The following is a 26582-nucleotide window of genomic DNA, read 5'->3' on the forward strand; positions in this document are numbered from 1 at the left end:
TCAAATGTAGCTTGAACTGACTTTTAAGATAAGGGATTCGCAGGCACTTTTTTTTTTCCCCTTCTTCTGAACATGTGAAAAATTATAAAGGGTTCGAAATACTTTTTTCTTCAGTAGTCTTTAAAAAGTGCAGAAAGTTGCATCTAAGTAGTACAGAGAATGTTGACTGATATTGACATTTATATTTAGAGTATCCGGACTCTCTGTATTTTATATAGTGCATTTCTATAATGAGCACCATCCCTCATTGCTTTTTAAGTGCAGCATTATGGTGTATTTTTTTAAATAACTGACTCGCTCAGTGTCACATAAGTCAGAGGAAGTAATTGAACCGTGGTCCTTGTGGCCTAATTCCATATCTACTAGGCAACAGTGCCTGCCTTAAGTACCAGGTGTCCCAAAAAATATATACACACTTTAATGACCTCTTGGGGATAGCCATCAGCAGTGTGTCTGTCAGCGGAGAGAGTGTCGACCTTATCGAGAGTTTTACTTACCTCGGCGGTGACATTCATGACTCAGGTGACTCTTCCTATGAAGTCAGTAGATGGATTGGCAGAGCATAGGGGGTCATGAGGTCAGTGGAAAGGGGTGCGTGGCACTCCCGGTATCTATGCAAAAGGACGAAAGTCCAAGTCTTTAGAGTCCTGGTGCTTACTGGTTATGAGACATGGACGCTATCCAGTGACCCGAGACTAAGACTTGACTCCTTTGGTACTGTGTCTCTACAGAGAACCCTTGGGTACCACTGGTTTGACTTTGTATCGAATGAGGGATTGCTCATGGAGTCCCGAATGAGGCACATTACCTGCATTGTGAGGGAGCAACAGTTACGGCACTACGGCCATGTGGTGTGATTCCCAGAGGATGATCCAGCTCGCAGGATCTCCATTGTTGAGGACCCGAGTGGTTGGACCACACCAAGGGGATGCCCACGTAACACCTGGCTGCAGCAGATTGAGGGCCATTTCAGGAGGGTGGGACTGGGGGGTTGCCAACCAGAATCATGAGCTGTTTTGTCATGTGATGGGTGCGGCAATGCGCTGTACCAGTGCGTGCTCCCCAACCTGACCTGAGCTGACATTTTGAATGGTTATAAATAATATATTTATTAAGCTACATCTAACTTTTATAATTCAAATTAAGGAAGACAAATGTAGAATCAGTTATCACAAGTGTTCAAGCGACTGGCTCCTCTGGTCCAGGCATTGCCGATAACGCAGACCAATGGATCTGCAAACATCATACCCAAGGCTGCCAGTAAAAGGCTATGGCCACCCGTGAAACTCTGAATTAGATTAAGCATATTTGACTAAGTTAGCTAATGTTATGTTCATGGTAATCTTCTGTTCCCAGTGCCCACCATGAGAACTGCACCTATTGTCTTTGTTTTCAAAAAAGGCACAGCTGTCATTCCCAACTGCCAGTTCATTTCCCCCCCACAACTGCATACTAACATCACTTATGAATTTTGTGCCTCACTTGCTCCTCTATTGCAGGTCATATAATCTGTACATCTCTGACCTTTCTTTTCAAACAGTCTAAAGACTTTGATTGTGAGGTCTTTGAAGTTCAAATTAACCTGCTTTTCTGAGTCCTTGACTGTAAGTGCTGCTGCGTGGCCTTAGTGCAGATCAAGGAAATCCTTTTCCTAGTTCTTTGCAGTTTAAGAACACAGCAAACCTCACAGAGTAGTGGAGACCTTTTAGCCAATCTTTCCCTAACATAGCAGCTAATAGATCCAAACATCTCATTCTGCTTTTCCTTGAATGATTAAAGCACATGGTGTCTACTTCAGGATCATAACCGGGCAATTGGTCTTGGTATTGGTACTCTGTGTACTCAGTGTTAAGAAATGCTGTTAGTTATTTTATGCTTCTGTGAGAGTTTCATTATTGGACCCTGAAGGACGTTTTCACATGAATTATATCCCAGCTTTAGTCTAGCCATCGGTTTACTCCTAAACCTAAGCTCATAAGAAAATGGATCATCACTGGACACGCTCTCACTAATACACACTAGGCCAGTTTAGAGAATCTTTGGAATACGTACGGAAAATGGAGTAGATGGAGCCAACCCATCAGAGGTGCAAACTCCACAGATGTCTAGGGGAGTACTGGAATGGGAATAGAACCTACTTCACTAGATATGTGTGAGACTTCCATGTTAACAATCATGTCGCACCTGATACTGGTCTCACTGCTTTTCTTGCTATTGTTCTCGTTCACACCAATGAACACACATCAGACTCTCTGACAAATGCTGCAATACACTTCTGGTCCTTCAGACTGCCACTGGCGTCTCCTCCATCCGGATCTGACACCACAGGGAACTGTGCAATGAACAGTCTTCCAGCCGATGTACTGTTGCCCTCCTGGCCATCTTACATTGGCACTGGTCTGACTAACCTATCCGAAGCTTGGTGTACAGATGGTAATTCAGGTGGTCGTGACCTGTCCACATCCTGAAGATGACCACCTGTTCTGACCTTCTCCAATGGTGATATGGGTCATTTCTGTGGTAACGTGGGTGCTGCAATGATGGTCTTCTTTGGAGGTGGTGGATCCTTCCGTTGTTAGGAAAGAATCCACTGCAGGATGACTGTGTGAGCTTCACTTAGAGAGGCCTTGAATTTGGTGGAGTAGACATGGGCAGCAAAAGACAAACTTTCTTCTCTGCCTCCTAGCTATGTGATGAAGTATTGTTCTCCTTTGCTTGTTCAGTGAAGTTGTCTGTGTAGATATGATTGCAGATGTCTTGAAGGGTAGCTGTTCTGGAATGTTTTCCATGGTGTACAACTTCTTCTCTGTGCTGGTCCTGGAATTCTCGCCAACGCCAAGAATGTTTCAGTGGATCAGGGGTATACTGGTTTCACTCCATGTAGGGTTTCCAAGGTTCTGAGGAATCTCTCTGTGTTCATGGTCCAGGATGCCTTGATGTATTTGTTCAAGGACCTGATGGATGAAGCTTCACCTTTTGAGGCTACCTTTAGTTGGCAGAGTGTACAGTTAAAAGTTAGGTCATGTCTAGAAAATTGTTGGAAATTGTTAGCCCATCTCATCCAGCGGTCATCTGCCAATAGGTAATAATTTGACATATCGATATGAGTATTCAACAGCTGATTTTGCAGTAATAGTGGGAATTTTGGTTTTATCGCAGTATTTCAACCTTAATATTGTGATAAAATCTAGAAGTAAACCTTTATGTGGAGCTGCAGTGGGCGACATCATAACATGCTCTACACAGTGACAAGGAATGAAGGCAACAACACATTTGCAAAACAGCATCTTTCCGTGCATTTGCCTTACAGGATTCATCATTTATAATGACAATTTTGAAAAGTTTGAATCGTTCAGCTAGTCTTGGGAAGCATCTTTCATGGCAAAAGATGGCACAATATGTTTAAAGTAACTATCCAGAAGAGGAATGGTGTTCAGATTTCTTCTAGTGGTAATTTGTTGAATGGAATGAAGCCCAGATGTCTCCATCTGTGCTCATCAATTTGTACATGTGCACAGTGGAGTCCTTACTCATTAGCTGCATTACATCCTGATATGGCACCTTTTCAGCTCCGGTCCCCAAAGCACTGCAGAGGGTGGTGAAATCGGATCAAAATATTACTGGCACCCAGCTGCCTTCACTCATGACATGTTTAACATGTGCTGCCTTAAAAAGATGAGCAGTATTTTTAAAGACCTTGGCCCAGGCCAGCGTGTGGGGTGAGGTGATGAGGCAATTACTTTAGGCAGCACTTTAGTAAGAGCAGCATTTTCATGGATTAGTATTGTTTTAATATGACCAAAATAACAATACCAAAATGAGAGATAATTATGCACCTTACATACACATCTTATTCCTTCTTTATACTGTAACCCTGACTTGGACGTTAGAGCCCAGATTGAAATAAACTCTTTTAATAGAACAATCTACACTGCAAAAAATGCATATGCAAAAACTAGACCAAAAAACAACCTTTAAATGAGGGTTGTTTTGTTTTTATTTAGCAAAAAATTCTGCCAATGTGGTAAGCAAAACTTGCTTGACTAGATTTCTTAAATACATTAAGCAAAATAATCGTAAATATAAATGTTTTGATAAGTCAATAATTCTTACAATAAAGAAAACAAGATTTAATGTTTGTTTAAATTTAATTTTTTGCAGTATATGGTCTATTTTATTTGAATCAAATTCAGAAAACTAATATTAAGCCCACTATTAAACCTTCCAAATTCCACTCACCCACAAAAAACACTCTTCATCACGTTAGGTAATGCATACATAACATTATTAAAGCAATATAGAAGAAGGAAAGCAAATAAAACCTTCTGTTTTGCCTTCCCCTCTACACACACCCACATACCAAGAAATCAACTAACAAAACAGACACAATAACGAGTCTGTATTCCAGGGATCAAACACAGTGATAAGTTGTCAACAGTGGTACAAACGTTTTAAATAAGGTGACTGTGAAATGAACAGTCCTGGGAACAACTGAACAGCTCAATCCTGCCAGTAGGTCAGAGTGGCTTGCCAGTCTTTCACTCAGGACTCACTTTGCTAAAAGTGTAAAAGTAGGTTTCAATCTTTTTATATGGACTGTTGTTTAAAACTGCAGAATGTTGTCGCCCTTCAATTCCAATTTACTCCTCGGTATTTCAAAACCAGACACACCAGCTTCCTCCACCTGCTTCAAAGCACCGCCATTTTACTATATCCATCTGCCAGTCCAGGTTTACAATCAGGGCCCCCAAAATCACTCTGGGAGCAAGACTTAAAAGGGTATAAAATCCATTAAAAGAACCCTAGGCATCTAAACTTTTTCCCTGAAAAAATGTTCATTAAAAACATAACAATTCTCACAGTATTTTCTCTATTGTAATCTTTTTAGAAGTTTCAAATTTCACGTAACACAGTTCACACAGCAAGCATTCAAGAATGAAAACAGTGCATGTGTATTTTGAAGCCACATATCTAAGAATGATATTGGCATTCATTTGTCTGATTTTCACATATTGTATAGTGTATATATTAATTATGCAATTCTGTAAAATGTCATTAATTTCATAAATGTTAATAATCTCCTTGGTGTTAACCCTGAGCGTAACTCAGACTTGGAATTCTAAGTGAGTGCAGTTAAGCCAGAATCAGACTCGGGGTGGCATTTAATAATCTTCTTTACAGTGTAAAACCAAAATAACTTGGGGCAGTGTCATGCTGCCATCTAGTAGATAAAACAAAACATTAAAAAAAAGTGTTTTGCCACTCTAAGGTAACTCATCAATATTCATAAGTGAGTTGGAATTTTTAACCAAAACACAATGGCATATAAATGAGAAGCTGTAAAGCCAGTTTTAGAACAATCTGGAACTGAAACACTACTGGGACTGGGACTGTCAAGTCAGAAGTTTTCATTCTGGTGTGTGTACAGACCATAGTGTGTGTGTGTGTGTGTGTGTGTGTGTGTGTGTGCATATATATAATATATATATATATATATATATATATATATATATATAGTGACAGTTTGAAGTCCCTCTTGACCCTTTGAACCCTCGGCCAACATGCCAGACTCCAGATAAAAGTCCAACAATAATGTGCAAAAAGCACCACCACTCCAACATACTCTTCAATAAATCAATAATTACAAATACAATAAACAAATCACAATCCTCCACACCTCCCAGCAGCTTAGTCACCCAACCTCCCAACTCAGCTCGCTCTACTGGGGTTTCCCATAGTCCTTTATAGTCCTTGACTCGTAAGTATTTTCTCTGTCTGTCCATGTGACTTTGCAACACTTCCGGGTCGGATGAAAACTCCTTTTCTTCAACCTGGAAGTATGTCATTGCTTCTGTCCCCTCGACTGGGAAGTACTTCCGGGTTATAAGGCAAATGGAAGTCTCTGGGCCTCGCTGCAGCGTCCCCTTGCGGCCCCCATGGTATCCAGCAGGGCTGTGCATTAAAACTCTAATGTCCATGAGGCCCTGCTGGAATTCGGGGCACCTCCATGTTGCAGGGAGGGCTCCATCTGGCGGCCAGGGGGTATTGGCTGGGACAAACTGCAGGCCATATCTCACTATATATATATATATATATATATATATATATATATATATATATATATATATATATATATATATATCCATTCATTATCCAACCCACTATATCCTAACTACAGGGTCACAGGGGTCTGCTGGAGCAAATCCCAGCCAACACAGGGTGGTGGCTCTGAGGCTAAGGATCTGCGCTGCTATCCCGAAGGTTGCCGGTTCGAATCCCCATCACTGCCAAAAGAGATCCTACTCTGCTGGGCCCTTGAGCAAGACCCTTAACCTGTAATTGCTCCAGGGGCGCTGTACAATGGATGACCCTGTGCTCTGACCCCAAGGGGTATGCGAAAACTAACAAATTCCTAATACAAGAAATTGTATAAGGCGAAATAAAGAACAAAAAAAAAAAAACAAATAAAACAAAAAGCAGGAACAAATCCCGGGCAGGTCACACACACACATCCCAAGCAAGCCCAAACAATTTAGGATCACCAATGCAGCTAACCTGAATGTCTTTGGACTGTGGGAGGAAACCAGAGCACCCGGAGGAAACCCATGCAGACATGAGGATATATCTATGTATATATTTAAAACTTCTGTAAAGATCCAAATTTCCCCCTGGGGATAAATAAAGTTCTATATCTATCTATCTGACAAAACACAGAACAAGAAAAAGGTTGGGGGATCCACCCCATATACTTGGAAAATTATGGATCAACTTGCAAACAAACTTTATACAAAACTGAGTAATCTGTCAAGACTGAGTCCAATATGGGACTAAAGGGGATACAGATGATATGCGGTTTTATAGAGGACAGGCAGGAAGAGGTGTGTTTTTTTGGGCTATACCTGGAAGTGAGGGTGGGCATAGAATTTGCTGGAAAGACTGTGCAGGAATCAAAAGTGAGGTTAGGTAGTCTTTCCTTCTGTGGATCTGTAGAGGAAGGAGAAAAGGCGTGAAATTGCATTGTCAACCCTTTATCTGGAGTAACCACACGTTAGTCAAGCCCATTGACTGCCTCCCATGTGTGACACTATCTATCGATCTACTGTGAATTGGTCTTCCCATATTAACATGGACAGTGAATCTAATGCATATGGCACTCCTTAATAGATAAGTAGTCAATATTTCAAGCAGTTCTTTCTCACTAGCAGGTGGCAGGCAAGGACTGACTCATGCAATACGTGCAGTAGGTATGATTTACAGTACCCTCACTCCAAAGCAGACCAGAGATTCCATCAAGGGGTTAAATGAATGATTTGTATCTTATTTGTATCTATTTGATCTACTACCATTTATTTATTTATTTTTTGCATTTGTAGCTTTTGCAGAGCTTCAGACTGATATCCATGAATTGACAAATGACCTGGATGGAGCAGGAATTCCTTTCTTGGATTACCGGACTTACGCCATGCGTGTGCTTTTTCCAGGGATTGAGGATCACCCTGTTCTCAAAGAGATGGAGGTATGGATAACCTTTGGGCAGCAGGTATATTGTTCTCTGTAATGATGCGCAAAGTAAGAATATTATTTCCTGAATAATTTTAAATGTTCTGTCCAGAAAGAGTGGCGTACTGTTTAACTTCATTTGGATGAGGAAAAAAATCACATAGAGACTATGATATCAGTGACCAATTCCCCAACTCGATAATGGACTTGCATGGCTCCCAGGTACTGACCAGTTAAGTGGACCCTCTGGCTTAGCACTTCAGTTGACTTGATTATAGGTGGCCAATCTGTAGGCTTCCTTATTCTTCCAAGGATCTGTGAGCCAGTGACATCAAGCTGTACCTTTAGGTTTTTTAAAGTGGAGCCAATTTCTCCATAATAGAATATCTGAGAAGGAACAGGTCAGTTTTCAGACCTCAGATACATAATGTATAGTGATTTGCTTCCACTGTTATTATAATAAACAGGAGGATCTTAAATGGACCAAGAAAGCTTCTTAAGCTTCAGTTAAAGGTAACGGGTGTCAGAAATGGGATCAAAGGGGGCATGCAGAAGATTGTATTAATGTAATTTGTCTCAGGGTGCCACTGTGCCCACTCATGGGGTTCTCTTTGTTCAGTAAGGTGACTGGGAATTGGCAGCCTGCAAGAGAAGCACTCTATTCAGGCATGTTTTCACTCTGTTTGAGTGAGGGCAGTGGGGTAGAGACTGATTTTTTTGGAGATCAGGTTATGTTAAGGTTGTCAGTTAGATTTTAACAAGTGAACGTGTATTGACATATTGAAATAAAACTGTAACATTTTGGTATTCAACGTGATGTGAGCACATCTTGATAAATTGACTTAGGACGCTTGATTATCCATGGGCTGCTGTAATCCACGCACAACAGTCAATGAGACAAAGTCAGCCTTTGATCTGAAACTGCCCCCAAGGTTGCTTTCTGTATGACGAATGGGATAGAGGCATTTGTACTGTTCGGCATGTTTAAGATTAACTGCTACAGATCAGAGGATTTGTGATTGCAAGCCTTGACACCCTCCATCCGTCCATTGAAACTAACTGTGATATGGCAGAATTTTCAAGAGCTGCAACTTTTTTGCATTGTGTTATCTGCATAAACGGACAAACCAATTTGCATGCATTTCCTTGTAGCCTTTAAAGATTTGAGTTTCTCTTATTTATACATTTTGAAAAGTTTCAGTATATTGTTACAAACACGACAAAGAGCAATAGAAAGGTTTGGGGCGGCCACCCATATATTATTTCCTGGCTGAAAAATTGAATGAATTGATGAACTGAAGTGTACAGATCAGAGTCCGAAACAGAACTGAGGGGATAGAGGAAAGGTGGCGGCTTTTAAAGGCCAGTATAGGAAGTGACCTCAAAGGGGCCCGGAACTGGAAGGGTCTTCGTTCATAGGCTCGGCCCCAGAAGTGACATCAGAGGGGGCCGGAACTGAAAGGGTTTTCATCCATAGGCTCAGACCCGGAAGTGATATCAGAGGGGGCCGAAACTGGAAGGGTCTTCATCCATAGGCTCGGGCCCAAAAGTGACATCAGAGGGGCTGAAACCGGAAGAGTCTTCGTCCATAGCCTCGGGGCCAGATCCGGAAGGGTCTTCATCCGTAGGCTTGGGCCTGGAGTGACATCAGAGGGGCCGGAACCGGAATGGTCTTCATCCATAGGCTCGGACCCGGAAGTGACATCAAAGGGGTTGGAACCAGAATTGACTTCATCCGGGCCAGATGGAATTTTACATGAACAGTCTGCAGAAAACCAAGAAAAAGAGTCAGTTCACCCTGCCATCTCCTGGTCTGGTTCAGAATTACACTCATTCAAGCCCTTTAGCTGCCTCTCATGCACACGTGTGTGACAATATAAACACTACCCAGCCTGGTTATAAAACTGTCCCAATTCCTCTGTCTTTCCCCCTCATTCACTGGTCAAGAATCCCTATCTTCAATTCAAAAGCTAGATCCTGGGTCAATGCCTTTCCTCTACGTGCACTGCTCTGGTTTTCTGGATGTATTTATTTAATAAAATTTTAGCAGAAAATGCATGAATTTTCCCGTTGTGAGCCTACGATTGGGTGACTTGTTGTGAGGATTATGTAGCATGAGTAACGTGAGATTGTATTCATTGAAGCTTTTGATGTTGTTTGCTGTTGTCCAGCGTTGGTCACCATGGATGCCTCTTCTATCAGAATGTTTATGTCTGTTCTTCATTAAAAAATTAGATTCAAATTTTTTTCTAAAAAGGTTGTGACGTTTGCGAACACAATGAAAATTAGAGGACTGTATATCATCTGAAGCAAATTTTGGGTTTTGAAATTGTAGCAGTTAATCATTGAGTGTGTATTTCTTGTAAAAGTCCAAGCAGGTGCTTTGGAGGCTGTAATAAGATGCCTCTTGTGGCGTAGCTCGAGTTCGTGCCGCTCGGGGTGGGGCGGTGCTTCAATTTGCCACCCTCCAACATATCTATCTATCTATCTATCTATCTATCTATCTATCTATCTATCTATCTATCTATCTATCTATCTATCTATCTATCTATCTATCTATCTATCTATCTATCTGAATATGTTAACCTATTTAAATAGAAAATTAAAATTACGTATAGAGAAAAACTAAGATAAATTTTGCATAGATTTATTCATATATAGAGAAACAGCAATACTTTTTCACATATAATTATTTATAAGCATCAACTAGACAAGAATATAGTATAGACGCACTGATAAGCCATTTTCTAATTACAGTAATCCCTCCTCCATCGCGGGGGTTGCGTTCCAGAGCCACCCGCGAAATAAGAAAATCCGCGAAGTAGAAACCATATGTTTATATGGTTATTTTTATATTGTCATGCTTGGGTCACAGATTTGCGCAGAAACACAGGAGGTTGTAGAGAGACAGGAACGTTATTCAAACACTGCAAACAAACATTTGTCTCTTTTTCAAAAGTTTAAACTGTGCTCCATGACAAGACAGAGATGACAGTTCCGTCTCACAATTAAAAGAATGCAAACATATCTTCCTCTTCAAAGGAGTGCGTGTCAGGAGCACAGACTGTCACATAGATAGAGAAAACAATCTCTAGCAAACAAATCAATAGGGCTGTTTGGCTTTTAAGTATGCGAAGCACCGCGGCACAAAGCTGTTGAAGGCGGCAGCTCACACCCCCTCCGTCAGGAGCAGGGAGAGAGAGAGAGAGAAAGAGAGAGAGGGAGAGAGAGAAAGAGAGAGAGAGAGACAGAGTTTGTTTTTCAGTCAAAAATCAATACGTGCCCTTCGAGCTTTTAAGTATGCGAAGCACCGTGCAGCATGTCGTTTCAGGAAGCAGCTGCACAAAAGATAGCAACGTGAAGATAATCTTTCAGCATTTTTAGACGAGCGTCCGTATCGTCTAGGTGTGCGAACAGCCCCCCTGCTCAATCCCCATACGTCAGGATCAGAGAAAGTCAGCGCAAGAGAAAGAGAAAAGTAAGCAATCCAGCTTCTCAGCCATCTGCCAATAGCGTCCCTTGTATGAAATCAACTGGGCAAACCAACTGAGGAAGCATGTACCAGAAATTAAAAGACCCATTGTCCGCAGAAATCCGCGAACCAGCAAAAAATCCGCGATATATATTTAAATATGCTTACATATAAAATCCGCGATGGAGTGAAGCCGCGAAAGGCAAAGCGCGATATAGCGAGGGATCACTGTATTAGTTTAAAATAATTACGCTACAAAATCCAGAACCAGAGTTGTGTACAAGTGATTGATGGGGATGTTTTCTGTGCAGAGCAAGAACGCATTTGGAGATAGCAGCACTAGAAAAGCTCCACGGGACAGCAACTCGGCTGATTCCAGGGATACAGGGGATGAGTTATGAGGAAAGATTAAAAGAGCCAAGCCTTTACAGTTTAAGCAAAAGAAGATTAAGAGGTGACGTGATTGAAGTGTTTAAAATTATGAAGGGAATTAGTTCAGTGGATCAAGTCTGTTATTTTAAAATGAGTTCATCAAGAGCATGGGGACACAGCTGGAAACTTGTTAAGGGTAAATTTCGCACAAACATTAGGAAGTTTTTCTTTAAACAAAAAACGATAGACACTTAGAATAAATTACAAAGTAGTGTGGTAGACAGTAAGACTTTGGGGACTTTCAAAACTCAGCTTGATGTTTATTTGGAAGAAATAAGTGGATAGGACTGGCAAGCTTTGTTAGGCTGAATGGCCTGTTCTCGTCTAGAGTGTTCTAATGTTCTAAAACCCCATCCCAAATGGTATATAACAGAGAAATATGCATTACATGGTGTGCTACAACCAATAATGCTGAGGTCTGTGTTGATTACTTAGATTTCCGCCTTTCTTAGACGGGCAACACAGCTAGTAAGAAGTTTACCAATATGCTGTACTACAGAAAAGCACACACAAGCTTTGTGTATTTTTCAAAAACTACCTTTTTTTTCTCTTTGCTTGTTTTTCTAGGTGCAGGCAAATGTTGAAAAAGCCCTGACCTTGTTTGGACAACTACTAAATAAGAAACACTTTCTTTTGACTTTCATTCGAACCCTGGAGGCCCAACGAAGCTTCTCGATGCGCGACCGAGGCAACGTGGCTTCACTCATCATGACTGCCCTCCAAGGCGAGATGGAATATGCTACTGGCGTCCTCAAGCAGCTCCTCTCTGACCTCATCGAGAAAAACCTGGAGAGCAAAAACCACCCGAAGCTGCTCCTGAGGAGGTAACTTAGTTGGATTTTATTTCTTTTAATAGATCAGCCTCTCACTCGGTTGCTTCAGCTCCCTTCATCTGACCCTTTGCTGGCCATATTTTTTAGCTTTTGAGTGTGACTATCACATATTTGCCTTGTTAAATGTTTACAGGAGATGAGACACCCCATTTTGACCGTCTGTCTGTCTAACTTATGTCGTGCCTTTCTTATCTGTCTGTTTGTGTATGATGATTAGTGACAGTCACTCAAACCTGCCAGTCTGCTTATTCAGGTGTGTGTGTGTGTGTGTGCATATTTTTTTTTCATTCATTTCTAGTTGCCTAGTTGTCTGCCCACGATAAGTTTTCCGAGATACCGTGTACGCAGTCTGGCCCCATTCCCATCTGCGTTTCATCTTCCTGAAAGAAGCCTTTTCCTTTGACATCATAAATGCAGTGCCTGTCACTTGGCGTTTCACTCATGACCAGACGTGAAGGCTTTCCTTAAGTTGAACTCAACTTGGTTTTTTAGAAAGAGATAGGGAGGAAAAAAAAAATTCTGATGGGTGAGATAATGCTAATGCATTCCAACGTGATGTTCTTTTTTGAATTAATTTTTAAATATGGCTTAGAGCTTCTTTTTTTTTCCGCCTTCACTAATCAGTACATTTTTTAATGCCAGAAATTAGAATCTTCTCTCCGCTTTTTTTTTTTTTTTTTAACTTAATACACACCTTTTGTAATATTCTCATTTCAGAGTGGTCCCATTTATTAAAGTAATAATGTGAAAAGAGATCAAGCAAATTACAACTACATTTACCATATGTTGACACTTGCCTGGAAATCCGTTTTTCAGCTTGGAACAAGCAGGATAAGATCCAAAGGGCCAGCCATGATGAAAGTGTCAATCCATCCAGCTTCACTCAGTCGGATTAAAATTTTTTTTTGTAATAGCACAAGTACCACTTAGCCCCTCTGACCTGAGCTGTGGATGTGGAAATAAATCTGGTGTGGCTGAGAGGACTACCAAAGGGCAAATGCAATGCTCTTCTTCTTCTTTCTCTTTTAATTTATACTGATATAGCACCCAACCAAATGGACACCCATAGAGTGTTACATACAGTTACTAATATAAAACAGTTACAATAAATTGAAAATGCCACTCATTTCAAGCACATATTAGTTCAAACAGAGCAAGTAATGATATAAACCTCTTTTTCAGGGTATTTACTCCCACTTCCCTCTTTCCCTCCCTCCACCATGGCTATGACTGTTCTTCACCCCTGTGTATTCTCTTGCTCAGTTTCTGTCATATTGCACATTGCGGCAGTGCATAAAGAAAAGATCAATATAGATATTAAGTTTCATAATTCAGCGTGTGCATATGGGCCGTATAAAAGTCCTTTTTTTTTGGCTTTGCTCTTGTTTCTTGAGACGTAAACAGTCCATTAGATTAAATATCACAAAGCCATAGTAAACAGAGTTGAAACAAAGGAATTTTGTAATAGCCAATGCATAGTATTGATCTTTCTTGAAGATTCTGAGCCATTTGTCCAACCTTATCTGACACCTGATGCCTAGTATTAAGTGTGAGCGAGATAAGCTCCTGTGTCCATTCATATGGTCTTTACTGACTTAATGACAAACCAGGCATGCCGTGAGTCTAAACATCATAGCTTTTGTCACACAGGGATGGCTGAAGGGGTTTAAATTCACATATAATACTGCTCTGGAGACAAAAGATCGGAATCCATTCATAGGGACGGCCTTCAGGACACTACTCTTTATGTACAGAGCTTGACTGGGCAATGCAGTCACATTTTGATAGCACATCTGCAATTTAAACGACAATATTATATCTCTACTAGACAAAGAGCCTGTTTCGACAACGTAAGATGAAACGGGCACGAGTGGAATAGTAATAAGTATAAGCACCACAAACCTGATATAGGTGTATATGCGTAATTAGGCCTGGAGCTGTAGTCGAAATCGCCTTTCATGCCTTTAGAGCTTTAATCGAAGTCGCCTTTCTCTTTACATTTTCGTGGCCGTAAATCCGCCGCCTGCCGCGATGATGGTCGAAGTCGCCTTTCTCTTTGAATTTTTGCGGCCGTAAAACCGCCGCCTATGCGATTTTGGTCGAAGTCGCCTTTCTTTTTGAATTTTCGTGGCCGTAAATACGCTGCCTGCCGCGATGTCGGTCTCGTAAGGTTTTTTGGGCAGCTGCGCAGAAGGCGACTGCGCATTCGGCTTCGGACATGCGCAGAAGGCGACTGTGCATTCGGCTTCGGACGGACCCTGCCACGATGTTGGTCGAAGTCGCCTTTCTCTTTGAATTTTCGTGGCCGTAAATCCGCCGCCTGCCGCGATGTTGGTCTCGTAAGGTTTTTTGGGCAGCTGCGCAGAAGGCGAGTGCGCATTCGGCTTCGGACATGCGCAGAAGGCGACACACGCAGAAGGCGACTGCGCATTCGGCTTCGGACGGACATGAGTGAGTGAGTGAGTGAGGAGACTGGCAAATTATATATAAGATAATGGAATGGTACACTGTCCAGTTTTAGCACCATTGATGACGGGACAGGGCCCAGCCCTTGAAACCCGGAAATGGATAAAGTATGTTTGAAACTGTATGTAAAATTATCTTCTCTCTATCCGATCATTTGCCAAACCCGTTTTTTCCAGTTCAAGTTGGAGCCTACCCTATCACAATAGGACTCAAGGCAGATGTCATCCCTGGATGAGGTGCCAATGGGGTCAGAAGAGATGTTCACCCACAACATCTTGCTGAGCCAGAGAAGAGTTGCTTATAAAACTAACATGCGCACATATTGCCATTCAAAGTTAAAGATTAACCTTATTTTTCATATGTAGAGCAGAACATAATCGCATCATCCGGGTCGATTATATCAAGAATAGACAACAAAATTAAACAAGCATAACAAAATGTAAAAACAGAGAATTACCAACATATTGCACAGATGAGTTGTATCTTGCACTGTATTATCAGAATGACCATTGTTTAAGAATCTAATGACCTGTGGGATGAAACCTTTTTGAAGTCTGGTAGTTCTGCTCCGTTTACGTCTGTACCGCATGCCACAGGGCAGAACAGCAAACGGTTTATTGTTGGGGTTGAGTTTGGTCTCTGATAATGTTGGTGGTCCTGTTTTGGCAGCGTTTGCGGTAGAGTTCCTATTTGGGAGAGACAGACATCCCCATGAATTTCTCAGCCACTGTCACAAGTCTCTGCAGGGATATCCGGACTGAGGCAGTACAGACCTCAATACCAGACAGAGATGCTGGCGGTCAATACACTTTCTGTGCTGCTTCTGTAGAATGAGGTTAGAGGCAAGTCCTTCTCATGCACCACAGAAAATGCAGTTGCTTCCGTTCTTTCTTGACTAATGAAGGGGGAGAAGATGTCCAGGTGAAATCAGTTATCTCCCAGGAACTTTGTGCTCCTAACTGACTCCACCGTGGAGCTGTTGATAGAGTGAGGATGGTGGGTATCGAGGTTCTTTTTGAAGTCATCAGAAATAGAAACATTCAGGGTCGGCTTATTGTTTCTACACCAATCCACGAGATGTTTGACATTCTCTCTACAAGCCATCTCGTCATCGCCACTGATGAGGCCACTACAAATCTTCATCTGGTTGTCCATTTTTGTCTTAGCCTGCTTCTTTCAGTTTAGCTTCAGGATGGTGTTATGTATAGTGCTGATGTAGGCTCTGTATGATACTTTTTGAATATCGCAGAGCATTATACAGAGTCTGTATCAGGTCTATACGTAACCGAGTGTAGGTAAGTCAGGTGCAAGTCAAGAATCAACACTGAAAGGCTCGCTCGGTTCCACAGGACAGTTTAGTGTCGCCAGTTACCAACTGATGAGAGGAAACCGGAGATTTCAAAGAAGAACCCACACAGACATGGGCAAAATATGGAAACGCCACACAGGCAGAAATTCTCTTTCCGGTGAACTTAGGATGTGAAATCAACACTGAGCTTGGTAAACACTATTGTACAGTGTAACTCCGAGCTTGGCTAAAATCAATTTGGGTCAAATGGAAAAGATTCAGAATAGCCAGTGATCTTTTATTCTGAGTTCTTGGCTTATTTTTTGCCTTTCTGTAAATCAGTATGGGTCCCCACATAATTCATTATACACAGTTTGTGTGATACTAAATATATTACACACACAGAGAGGTATAATATGAATTACATTTTTCATTCTATTGTGTTGTTGCCTTGAAAAAGCCAAAGCAAAACCGTTCCCTTGCCACTTAGATATCGGCCATCATCGCTTCTTGCAGTGAGATCAGTGAAAAGCAAGCCTCTCCTTTGCCCACGCAGGGGAGCAACCCATTAATGGGGAATTTTTTTTCAAAGTGTTTTTCCTTTTTACTCAATCTTATGGGCAAGATAATGATCAAAACTCACATCTCACTTAATCAGCAAGTTGGCAGAAGTGACTCTGGCTTCTCAGATAGTTGCTCTGACCAGGTCATTAAATGTGTCATACCTTTATGTGATGGTAGTAGATTAATTCTTTTCAACTTTCATGTGCTTCCACACCTCAGGGTATTGCTTGGGGATATTTAAGCAGATGAAGCACCCAATTAGTGACAGCATATTAGTTCATGTTTCGCAGTTGCCACAGAACCTTAATGAAGTCCTTGTAGAAGAAATTATAAATTGTATCAAGTACTTTTCTCACAGATTGTTTGGATCTCCTTTATGCCGGTCATTCCTAATTTATATGCTGGGCTTTTTTTTAATTATTAACTCTCCTACTAAAATGGCTTTTATGTGTAATATATATTCATGTTCTGACTACATTGTGCATACTCTGACTGCCCATAAGCCTGACCAGAAAAGGGCCTGTTTAATAAATGTATGGGTGGATGGATTGCGTATGCCATAAACGTCCAAGTGCTGTGCTTGCTTCTGGGGTCTGATTCCAAGATTGAAGTGCTTTCAGTATGGCATTCACGTCATCTTCTTGCTTTTATGTAAAGTCTATTCTAAAGTTTAAGCAGGAATCCATGCTGGCTGGCATTTCTAAACTGTACCATTCTGAGTGGGCACCAGTTTTGTGCCATAGAGTGAATTAGTAGCTAAAACTTTCCAGTTTGCACCCACAGTTGCTTGGCTTTTCCATCACTGAGAGGATTATGTTTTTGGATTTCTCCACTGCCTTTAATGCCATCCAGCCATCTCTGTTCAGAGGGAAACTTAGAAATATGCAGGGGGATGAGCCTTTGGTGTCCTAGATCAGTGCTCCGCAACCGGTGTGCCACGGCACACTGGTGTGCCTTGAGCCGATACAGGTGTGACGCGGTCAAATAAGACAATTTTCTAACTAAATAATATTTCAACGGTCCTCCTTAGAAACACAATAACGAGAATACGTGCAATGAAATATTCGCGTAAATAGCCTTTTAAAGGTTTCATAATTTTATGTGTCATTTCTCTGAAATAATAAATCCCATCGCCTGGCGCCTGTCGCCTACGACGTAGGCCCTACGTAGTCGCCAGACAACTCTGTAGTACGCTTTGATAGGCAAAGCGCTCCGTACCCTCACCTAGATTCAATTCAAGCCGACGTATTAGTCGTGCTACGTCGCATTCACTCGTCTTGCGACAGTAGTTATCATTCATTACTATTAGTTGTGTTGCTGAATTGTGTACGGTTAACGTTCTTCGTGTGATTCATATTTAGTTTTATACCCCTTTAAATATTGATAAATTTTTACGTGGAAAAGATTCGTCTTCACGTACAGATGATGAAGAACCCAGCACAAGTGTTGCAAAAAAAAAAAAAAACAAAGAAGATTGTGAAAAGGAAGTACAACGATGACTACATTCGATATGGATTCTCGTGGTGTGGTGACGAAACGGCTCCAAAGCCACAATGCATCATTTGCGGTGATCAGCTATCAAACGAGGCAATGACACCCAGTAAACTAAATCGCCATCTAAATTCAAACCATCCCAGTTACTCCAAAAAAGACAGACAACTCTTGTGTTAATTAAAAATGATAAGCGGTCATACTTAAAAGATCTTGACCAAGAACTTCGGGTTGCGCTGTCAAATATTGAGCTGAAGATAAAACTTCTGTGTTCATTGAAACAAGCGCAGGTATCACATTAATCAGTCATTATGTTATAATAATTATTAAGATTGCATAAAAGTAAATATAGTATAGTTTTTATGTATGTATACTTATAATAAATGTATACATATAATAAAAAATGAAAATTTATTGTAAAATTTGTGTATTAAATTAATATCTATATATCAGTGGCGTAGCTGGAGTTCATGTTGTCCGGGGCGGTGAAAAATTTGATGCCCCAAAGCTGAAAGAAAATTTTTTTTGCGCCTCCTCAAGGAACAAATAAAAAAGGAAAGTACGGTAGTTTGGACGCCCCTAAATAGCTGGCGCTTGGAGCGGACCACCCCCCCTCAAAGCTACGCCACTGCTATATATTTTGGCTTTTGATGTGCCGCGGAATTCAAGGAAGAACTTTGGTGTGTCGTAGGTGAGAAAAGGTTGCGGAGCACTGTCCTAGATGATGGACTGTCTGTCAAGCAGACTGCAGTTTGTGAAGCTCAAGGACTGTGCTTCTGACACGGATATGAGCAACACGGGAGCACCACAAGGAGCAGGCCTTTTTCCTTTCTACCTCACTCTGTACACCTCAGACTGTAACTATAACAGCAGGTCATGTCACTTGAAGAAATTCTCAGCTGATTTTGCACTTATGGGGTGTATTGATAAAGGGGATGAGACAGAGAAGAGAAATCAAGTGGAGAACTTTGTTTCTTGGTTGCAAAGAGAAATGTCTGAACCTTAACATCAGCAAAACCAAGGAACTGATTATTGATTTTTGTCATACCAAATAGTCTCTATGTCTGGTCACTATTCAAGGAGTGGATGTAGAGTTGGTCCACTCCTACAAGTATTGGGGGTCCACATTAATGACAGGTTGGACTTGTTTAGGAACACAAAGGGCAGAGGAGACTCTTTTTCCTTTGGAGACTACGTTCCTTTAATGTGGGAAGCAACATCCTTCACATCTTCTACAGCTCTGCGATGGCCAGTGAGATTTTCTATGCTGTGGTGTGCTGGGCTGGTAACTTCACTTCAAGGGAGGCCCACCGAATCAACAAACTTAATTTAAAGGGCAGGCTCAGTTATGGCATACACTCTGAAGCCCTGGAGCTCGTAGCAAAGGAGAGAATTAAAACAAGACCAAAGTGTGCATGTGTATGCGTATGTGTATATTTATTTATTTACTTATTTATCTACCTGTTTTTGTATTATTTTATTTAAAGCTCCTAAAAAAATTTTAAAGCCAAATTTCCCACTGAGGACAAGTAAAGTTTACTCTTTCATACATGTGGGAAATTATAAGCAGGCTAATTCAGTGTCCTGCAGCAGTTGTCTTAATGATGTTGCAGTCACACATACTACAGAATATAATATTAGAAATGAGCTCCAGATTATACATTGATAATGACTGGACAGGTAATTATACAACTCAGCCAGCCTCTTGTCTGCTCGTAAACACGATAAGAATAAGAGATATGTGGCCACACACAGGCACCCAATATTACACAATATCTCTGTATTCCATACACAATATACCATATTGTGCATCTATCTATCTATCTATCTATCTATCTATCTATCTATCTATCTATCTATCTATCTATCTATCTATCTATCTATCTATCTATCTATCTATCTATCTATCTATCTATCTATCTATCTATCTATCTATCTATCTATCGCAATGAGAAAACACAGAACAAGAGAACAAGAAAAAGGTTGGGGGATCCACACCATATACTAGGAAAATTATGGATCAACTTGCAAACAAACTTTATACAAAACTGAGTAATCTGTCAAGACTGAGTCCAATATGGAACTAAAGGGGATACAGATGATATGGGGATTTATAGAGGACAGGCAGGAAGAGGTGTGTTTTTTTGGGCTATACCTGGAAGTGAGGGTGGGCATGGAATTTATCTATCTATCTACTGTATCTATTATACAGTGTGTAAAAGGCGCTATATAGCACCCGACCCGGCACAGACTCAGGCAGAGGCACGTACTTAAATAAAATGCACTTTATTTCTTCTTCAGCCGTGGGGCACGCCTTCCCCGTGTCCCACAGGCCCAACACAGTCCCAAAAGCACTTCAAACACAACAACCCTCACTTCTTCACTCCACCTCAGCACCACCACTCCTCCTTAGGCTTAGTCCTCCTCCTCCCGACTCTGGCTCTCTCGAGTGGTGGTGGCTGGCCTTTTTTATACCCCCCCCGGAAGCGTTCCAGATGCTTGATTACCTGGCCCTAATTGACCTTCTGGGTGGGGCTGACGAGTCGACCAGCTGGGCTGGAAAGTCCATGCAGCTCCCCCTGGCGGCCATCCAAGCCCCCAACCAGGCTGTGGAGGACTCCATCTCCCATGGAGCCTTGCGCCAGGTTGGGGAATCATCGTCCACCAGGGAGGCTGCCACCAAGCGTCCCGGGGAAGGTACTGAACTGCCCATGGTGGCTCCCCCGGAACAGATGCAGCAGGGGCGTCCCTGCTGGGCATGGGACCCGGCTGTCCTTCACAAGTGCCTTTATCTATCTATCTATCTATCTATCTATCTATCTATCTATCTATCTATCTATCTATCTATCTATCTATCTATCTATCTATTACAGATGAAAGAAGGCACTGATGCATATATTAAAGGTTTTTTGAAAATATTTGACATACTTGACAAAAAACAATAGCATAAAGAAAGTGCAACAAGGCAGTGATCAATTAGTCCACCATGTTTGTTCACTGGAAATGCATGTATTTAAAATGTCCAGGTAAGTGTGGAAGTGTGGGGAGCTTCCACCTGCATCAAAGAAATACAGCAATTGCTTGGCATGGTTCAGTATTGGTTGAGCACTAGAGGGCTGTGCCATGGGCTTATGTCTTCTTAGGAATCATTCCTGCGTTGCTTCTGGTGCTGCCAAGATACAAGTAGGCCTGTTTTCTGCATGACCATATATTGGTCTAATTCAGCTAAGAAAATGGATGGATAAATGGCTGGACTAAAAGTAAGGCTAAATAAAAAAAGAGGTAGCAAGGGCAGCACTACTGCACACCCTAACTGTGTCCACCACCAAGTGGTAAAGTATAACAAGCGATGCGGCCTAAAAGGCACCTAGCAGATGAGATAGGATTCTGGAGAACCTTTCTGGATTCAGCAGCACCATGTAGTTAATGCATGATTGATGAGAGGTTTATCTGATTATCTTAAGCACTGCATTTTAATCATACTCTATTAAATTGCAGTATAGTGGAGTGTAACTTGAAGTTAGGTCTAAGTTCAGAGCACAAGAAACGACTGGAACAAAATTCACTTTGTGTCTTTGTACCTTTTCTCATTTTAGGACTGAATCGGTTGCAGAGAAGATGCTGACAAACTGGTTTACCTTTCTGCTCTACAAATTCCTGAAGGTGAGTGCCTCTCTAATAATCTTTGGCAATGTTAAGAAGCTATAAATCTGTTTTTGCAATGAAGATACAATCAGCCTGATATCAAGAGTCATTGTGGAATGAGAAGTTAAGATAAACTGATACTTGTGCGCTCTGGGGCCAGGTCCTGTAGCACCCCTTAGTCGTACACTGTGGCTTATGGGCAGTGCCTTACATTTATGTTGAATTGGTTTTAGGTGTGTGTAGAAGTCGTGAAAAGGACAATGGTATAAAAAAATCTAATTTTGTTTCTGCTGCCTAATCTTCTACAGCAGTTGACAGCTTACGTCACCCAACAGCCCTTGATTCAAGACCTCCATGGATTTTCTATCAACGCTTAAGTTAACTCGAGTTCCCGGGAGTATCAATCCTACTTTAGCCCTTTTCAATGTTCAACTCCAAAGCCTGCTAGCCCCCTTTTTTCTTTTTAAATGTAGACATTTGTCATTTGTATGTGTCTTTTATCTTGAAATTTGATTATAAGTGCCTTGAGCTGGCTGTTTCTCTATAGATAGAAAGCCACAATCTTAATGTTAATTTTTTGTTTTCTGGTGTGCCGAATTGTAACGATTTTTATAGTCTGTTTGCCAAACAATAATGAGCCATATTGAAAGCTTTCAGAGAGGGGGATAACAAATAAATACATACAAACGCACACTGTACATTACACTGTAGACACTAAATTCTTGCTATCCATGGATTCTGTTCCTGCAGATTTGCTTATGCGCTATTATAAAAGTGTAACCCTTTCACAACACCTGCTGTCTAAACATGCCTATCCATGGGATAAGGTCCTCGCTGAGCGCCGTGGGAAGGGGGAGGGATGGACATCTGTGTCATATTAGTTACCAAATGTGGCAAAAAAAAAAAAATCCAAGAGTCTTATCGCGCATGAGCGACATGTAGGACAGATCTGTAACACCCTTAACTCTTTCAGGGCTGATGTTGACTTTTGTCAAAATTCAGAAGTGGAGGACGATAATTGGCTGTAAACTGCAACAAAACCCGCCCTTATGTTTTAGTTTGACTCTTTTTGCTTGAAGTAAAGTTATGTAGCTTTGTTGATTTGACCTCGATTCCCTGCACATGAATGAGTAGTAAAGAGCTACTAAAATGGCATCGACATCTGGTATGACTAAAGCAAATTTGCAAAGCAAAATACTCCATGGACGTTTTACGTATTATTGCTGAATCAGGCTCTGAGTTTGATGCAAGTGATCTGGAGATGGATATCGAAAATGAAAGTGAGGTACCAGCATCAGCCTATCAGGCCCCAGCTGATCGTCGTGCTGAACATGTGTGATTGTGACATATGATGCGCCTACAGTAGTGTTCACCTAAGAGTACCACCCCTTATGATGACAAGAGGTACAAACCATATTGCATCTCACTACACCTGCCACCGTTGCCCACCTACTGTGCGAAGACAGAGAGGTAGCTAGCCCGCCATGCATTCCTGCTGACCATTGAGCCGCCCCTGTGCAGCCAGTGCTGCCAGAGATGCCAAACAGGTGCCAACAGCAGCCACAGCACGTAGCAACAGACGTTTTATGTTGATTTTATGTGTGAAACCAATGTATTGTGTGCTTTTCACTGAGTTTTTTGGAAAAGATAGATAGATAGATAGATAGATAGATAGATAGATAGATAGATAGATAGATAGATAGATAGATAGATAGATAGATAGATAGATAGATAGATAGATAGATAGATAGATAGATAGATAGATAGATAGATACTTTATTAATCCCAAGGGGAAATTCACATTTGAGTTACACCACTTTGTATTGACATAGAGAGCGAGTCCTCCTCCTTTGTGCTCCCATAGGTACTCTGTCCGCTCTAACTGTGCTAAACCCGGGTAGCTCCACGTTAGCATCTGGGATTGTGGTAGTTAGCCACGTTTCGCAAAAGCACAACAAACTGCATTCTCTGTAGGTTCTGACATTTTTCACCAGCGCAGCCAGTTCATCGATCTTATTTGGTAGTGAGTTACATTTCCCAAGATCACAGAAGGCTTAAAACGCCACTTTCTCGCAAGCTGCTTAATTTTTAGCTTAGTGCCGGCTCTGCTGCCACGATACCGCCTTCTTACCTCATTGGGTAAATAGGGAACCACACCGACATTGGCATTTGTTCTCAGCCCTTAAAGTTGACTACTTGAATAGACGAGTCTAGGCGTGTAAAAATCCATGTCCACGTTGTAATAGTAAAAGTGTCCAGGGAATGAATGCACATAAAAGAAAGTGATAGGAGTGATCAATAAAAAATAATACAGAGAAAAATAAAAGGTAGAAAAATAAAGTCGTACAAAAAAATATTCAGCCCTCGAAGAGTTAAACGTCCAGTGCTGCGCATACACCACACTGAATGGATCGACGCATTTTTACTTGACACCCAAAGACATGGGCAAGCCCTTGAGCCCCACTGGTGTTAGGGACCAGAGCTTACAATTGTTCCCCAAAAACAAGTAATTCCCGATAAGCTCACACTGATTTAGTCGCTGCCCTTTGGACACACCAACCGTCGCTAATGCCGATTGGATGGTTTAGTGAGGTGCGGTTTCTCCTCGTATTCTGTTCAGATGCGTCAGCAGTCGATTACACTGTGTGTGAACCGTAGATCAGTGGATTCCAAACTCAGTCCTGGGCACCCGCTGTTCCTGCAGATTTTAGTTCCTTCAAGATTCACAATCTTTGATAATTATTGACTTCATTTTATTAGCTGCCCTTTTTTTCTCTTCTCCTATTCTGCATTCAGAAAAGCACAAAAGTGTAATTTTTACATTTTTAAGCCATTTACAAATGTGTCTGTTTTGACTTTTGCTTTAAATGCTGAACTCTGTCTTGTTGATTTTCAAGTCTTTTGCCCTTTTTACCGCGTACTTTGCACCCTTCATTGTATGCCAATAATGACAATAATCAAAAGAAGCAGAGCAGACAGCGCCACTGAATGACGAAAGGCTGCTTCAGCATCAGACCTGCTCATTAGTTACTAATGGGTTAAATAATTAGAACACCCGGATGAAGCAGAATGAAAATACATTATAAAATAAATAAATAAATTGTGCCCATGTGACGGATTTATACATTTTAATAAAAATTTGCAAAACTTAGTTTTGGCATTTTTACATTACCCCCCAAAATGCAGAAACTGGGAAATAACAGCTCACATAATTGGGCTTGGAGTCTAATTAAAACCAGAAGGTGGCTGGAACAAAAACCTGTAACCACAGGGGGTCCCCAGGACCGAGTTTGGGAGCCCCCTGCAGTAGATCATTATACTCTGTTTAATAAATTCGTCCCATGCTCCATCACATTTCAGAGATGCTCTCTTGGACTGAGATCTACACAGGTCGTTGGAGGAAGGTGGGACCACCCTGAGATGAAGAATGCTTTGGCCTGTGGCTCATTCTTGTGTTGCAGCCACATGATTAGTCTGGATGGCAGGATATTTTTGCTGCTTACACGCATACACACATCTACGTAGTCATCAGTATGGTTCTTAAAGCTGCTAACTGAAGTAATGTAATGTGATTTTTTTATTATTCCTTTGAAAAGATGACTCTTTTTTTTTTTTAAGATCTTTTTTCTTTATGTCTGTTTTTAAACCGGGGATTAAGATTTGGCCGCTGGGGAATGACATCTGGTGAAAAGGGTTCACAAATGAGCACTCAGGCACTGGTCAAGTAAATGTATCAATTGGATTATAATATACTTAACCAGTCCAACTTCCTTCTGATTTTCACCAAGTATTTAGGGGCGCCTATAAGGGACCGAATATTTTAATGCTATTTTATCCTTCAAATATCGTCCACATCCCTCTCGGGTGGTGAAGTGTAGTAATTGCATCCCGCATCGGGCGATTGTTACAAATTCAATGGCTGTGTTAATGACATGCAGTGTTTTCGTCCCTCTTTATACCGTGCTTGTTCATTCTGCTGTTTTTCTATAACTCTTGCTCCCATGTATTGCATCCACCTGCATTAATGGACACAAAAGCTCAAACTGAAGATAATTTTAAAGACAAGCGTGTTATCAGAAGGTCTAGAGATGATGTATGCATGTTGCCGCTAGTTAGCAGCTGTCTCTTTAATTACTGCAGATGCTAACGAGATGTGAACAACATATGGTGACAGAGGGAGAGTTGGCACTTTATGCCAAAAGTAGAACTTCTGGACCAAAAAAAAAAAAATCATCATTCTACTATTCTGAAGGAATTGCCCTTATTCCTGAGCACCCCCTTAACTGACCGGTTCGATTTTGGCCTAAGGATTCCACAAAGAGAAAAGGAAAATCATGAGTAGCTCTGCATACACCTCAATTCCAGTGACGGCGCTTCATTTCTGTGCATCTTCTCTGCTTTTGTCATTTGCATTTGTCTGATATTTAAAATAGTTATCAGTTCTGCTTTCAGGATGTGTGTGTGTGTTTTATTTCCTCTCTCTCTGTTAAAGTGCCATATAAATATTGTCAACTCTCTTCTCAGAAAAAACAAAACAAACAGTAGCTAGTCACTAGAGAAGAACATCAAATGTGTGGATCCTAATCAGCCGATGATGCCCGAGCAGTTCCATCGAGTTGAATGTCATTTAAACAGTTTATATAGTTGACATTGACTGGCATTTCCGACACATACCTCTCATGTCCATCACTTATTGATGAAGTTCCTATTCCTACGCACCATTCATCATCTGCATCTGTCTTTGTGAACCGAGCGCAAACTTTTTTTCTCTTATCATCTTCTCATACAATGTGAATCTTGACCTGTCAACATTTAAATGAATACAGCAAGACAAGTCTGTCCAACCTTTCTTTTCCCCTGAGAGTTAATTTTACAAAATGAAAATGGCCGA

General features: G+C 41.2%; 1 protein-coding gene across 2 annotated transcripts in view; it reads left to right on the plus strand.

The window, feature by feature from the left end:
- Nucleotides 1-26582, plus strand: part of LOC114668853 (plexin-A1-like) — a 727343-nt gene that overhangs the window by 647835 nt on the left and 52926 nt on the right. For both annotated transcript variants that reach the window (XM_051921286.1, XM_051921287.1), the window contains exons 21-23: nt 7374-7516; nt 11972-12228; nt 21643-21709. In XM_051921286.1, the coding sequence (XP_051777246.1) occupies nt 7374-7516; nt 11972-12228; nt 21643-21709 (467 nt within the window). The remainder of the gene's footprint in view (nt 1-7373; nt 7517-11971; nt 12229-21642; nt 21710-26582) is intronic.

Source organism: Erpetoichthys calabaricus, chromosome 18 (assembly GCF_900747795.2).
Source record: "Erpetoichthys calabaricus chromosome 18, fErpCal1.3, whole genome shotgun sequence".
NCBI classification, from domain to species: Eukaryota; Metazoa; Chordata; class Cladistia; order Polypteriformes; family Polypteridae; genus Erpetoichthys; species Erpetoichthys calabaricus.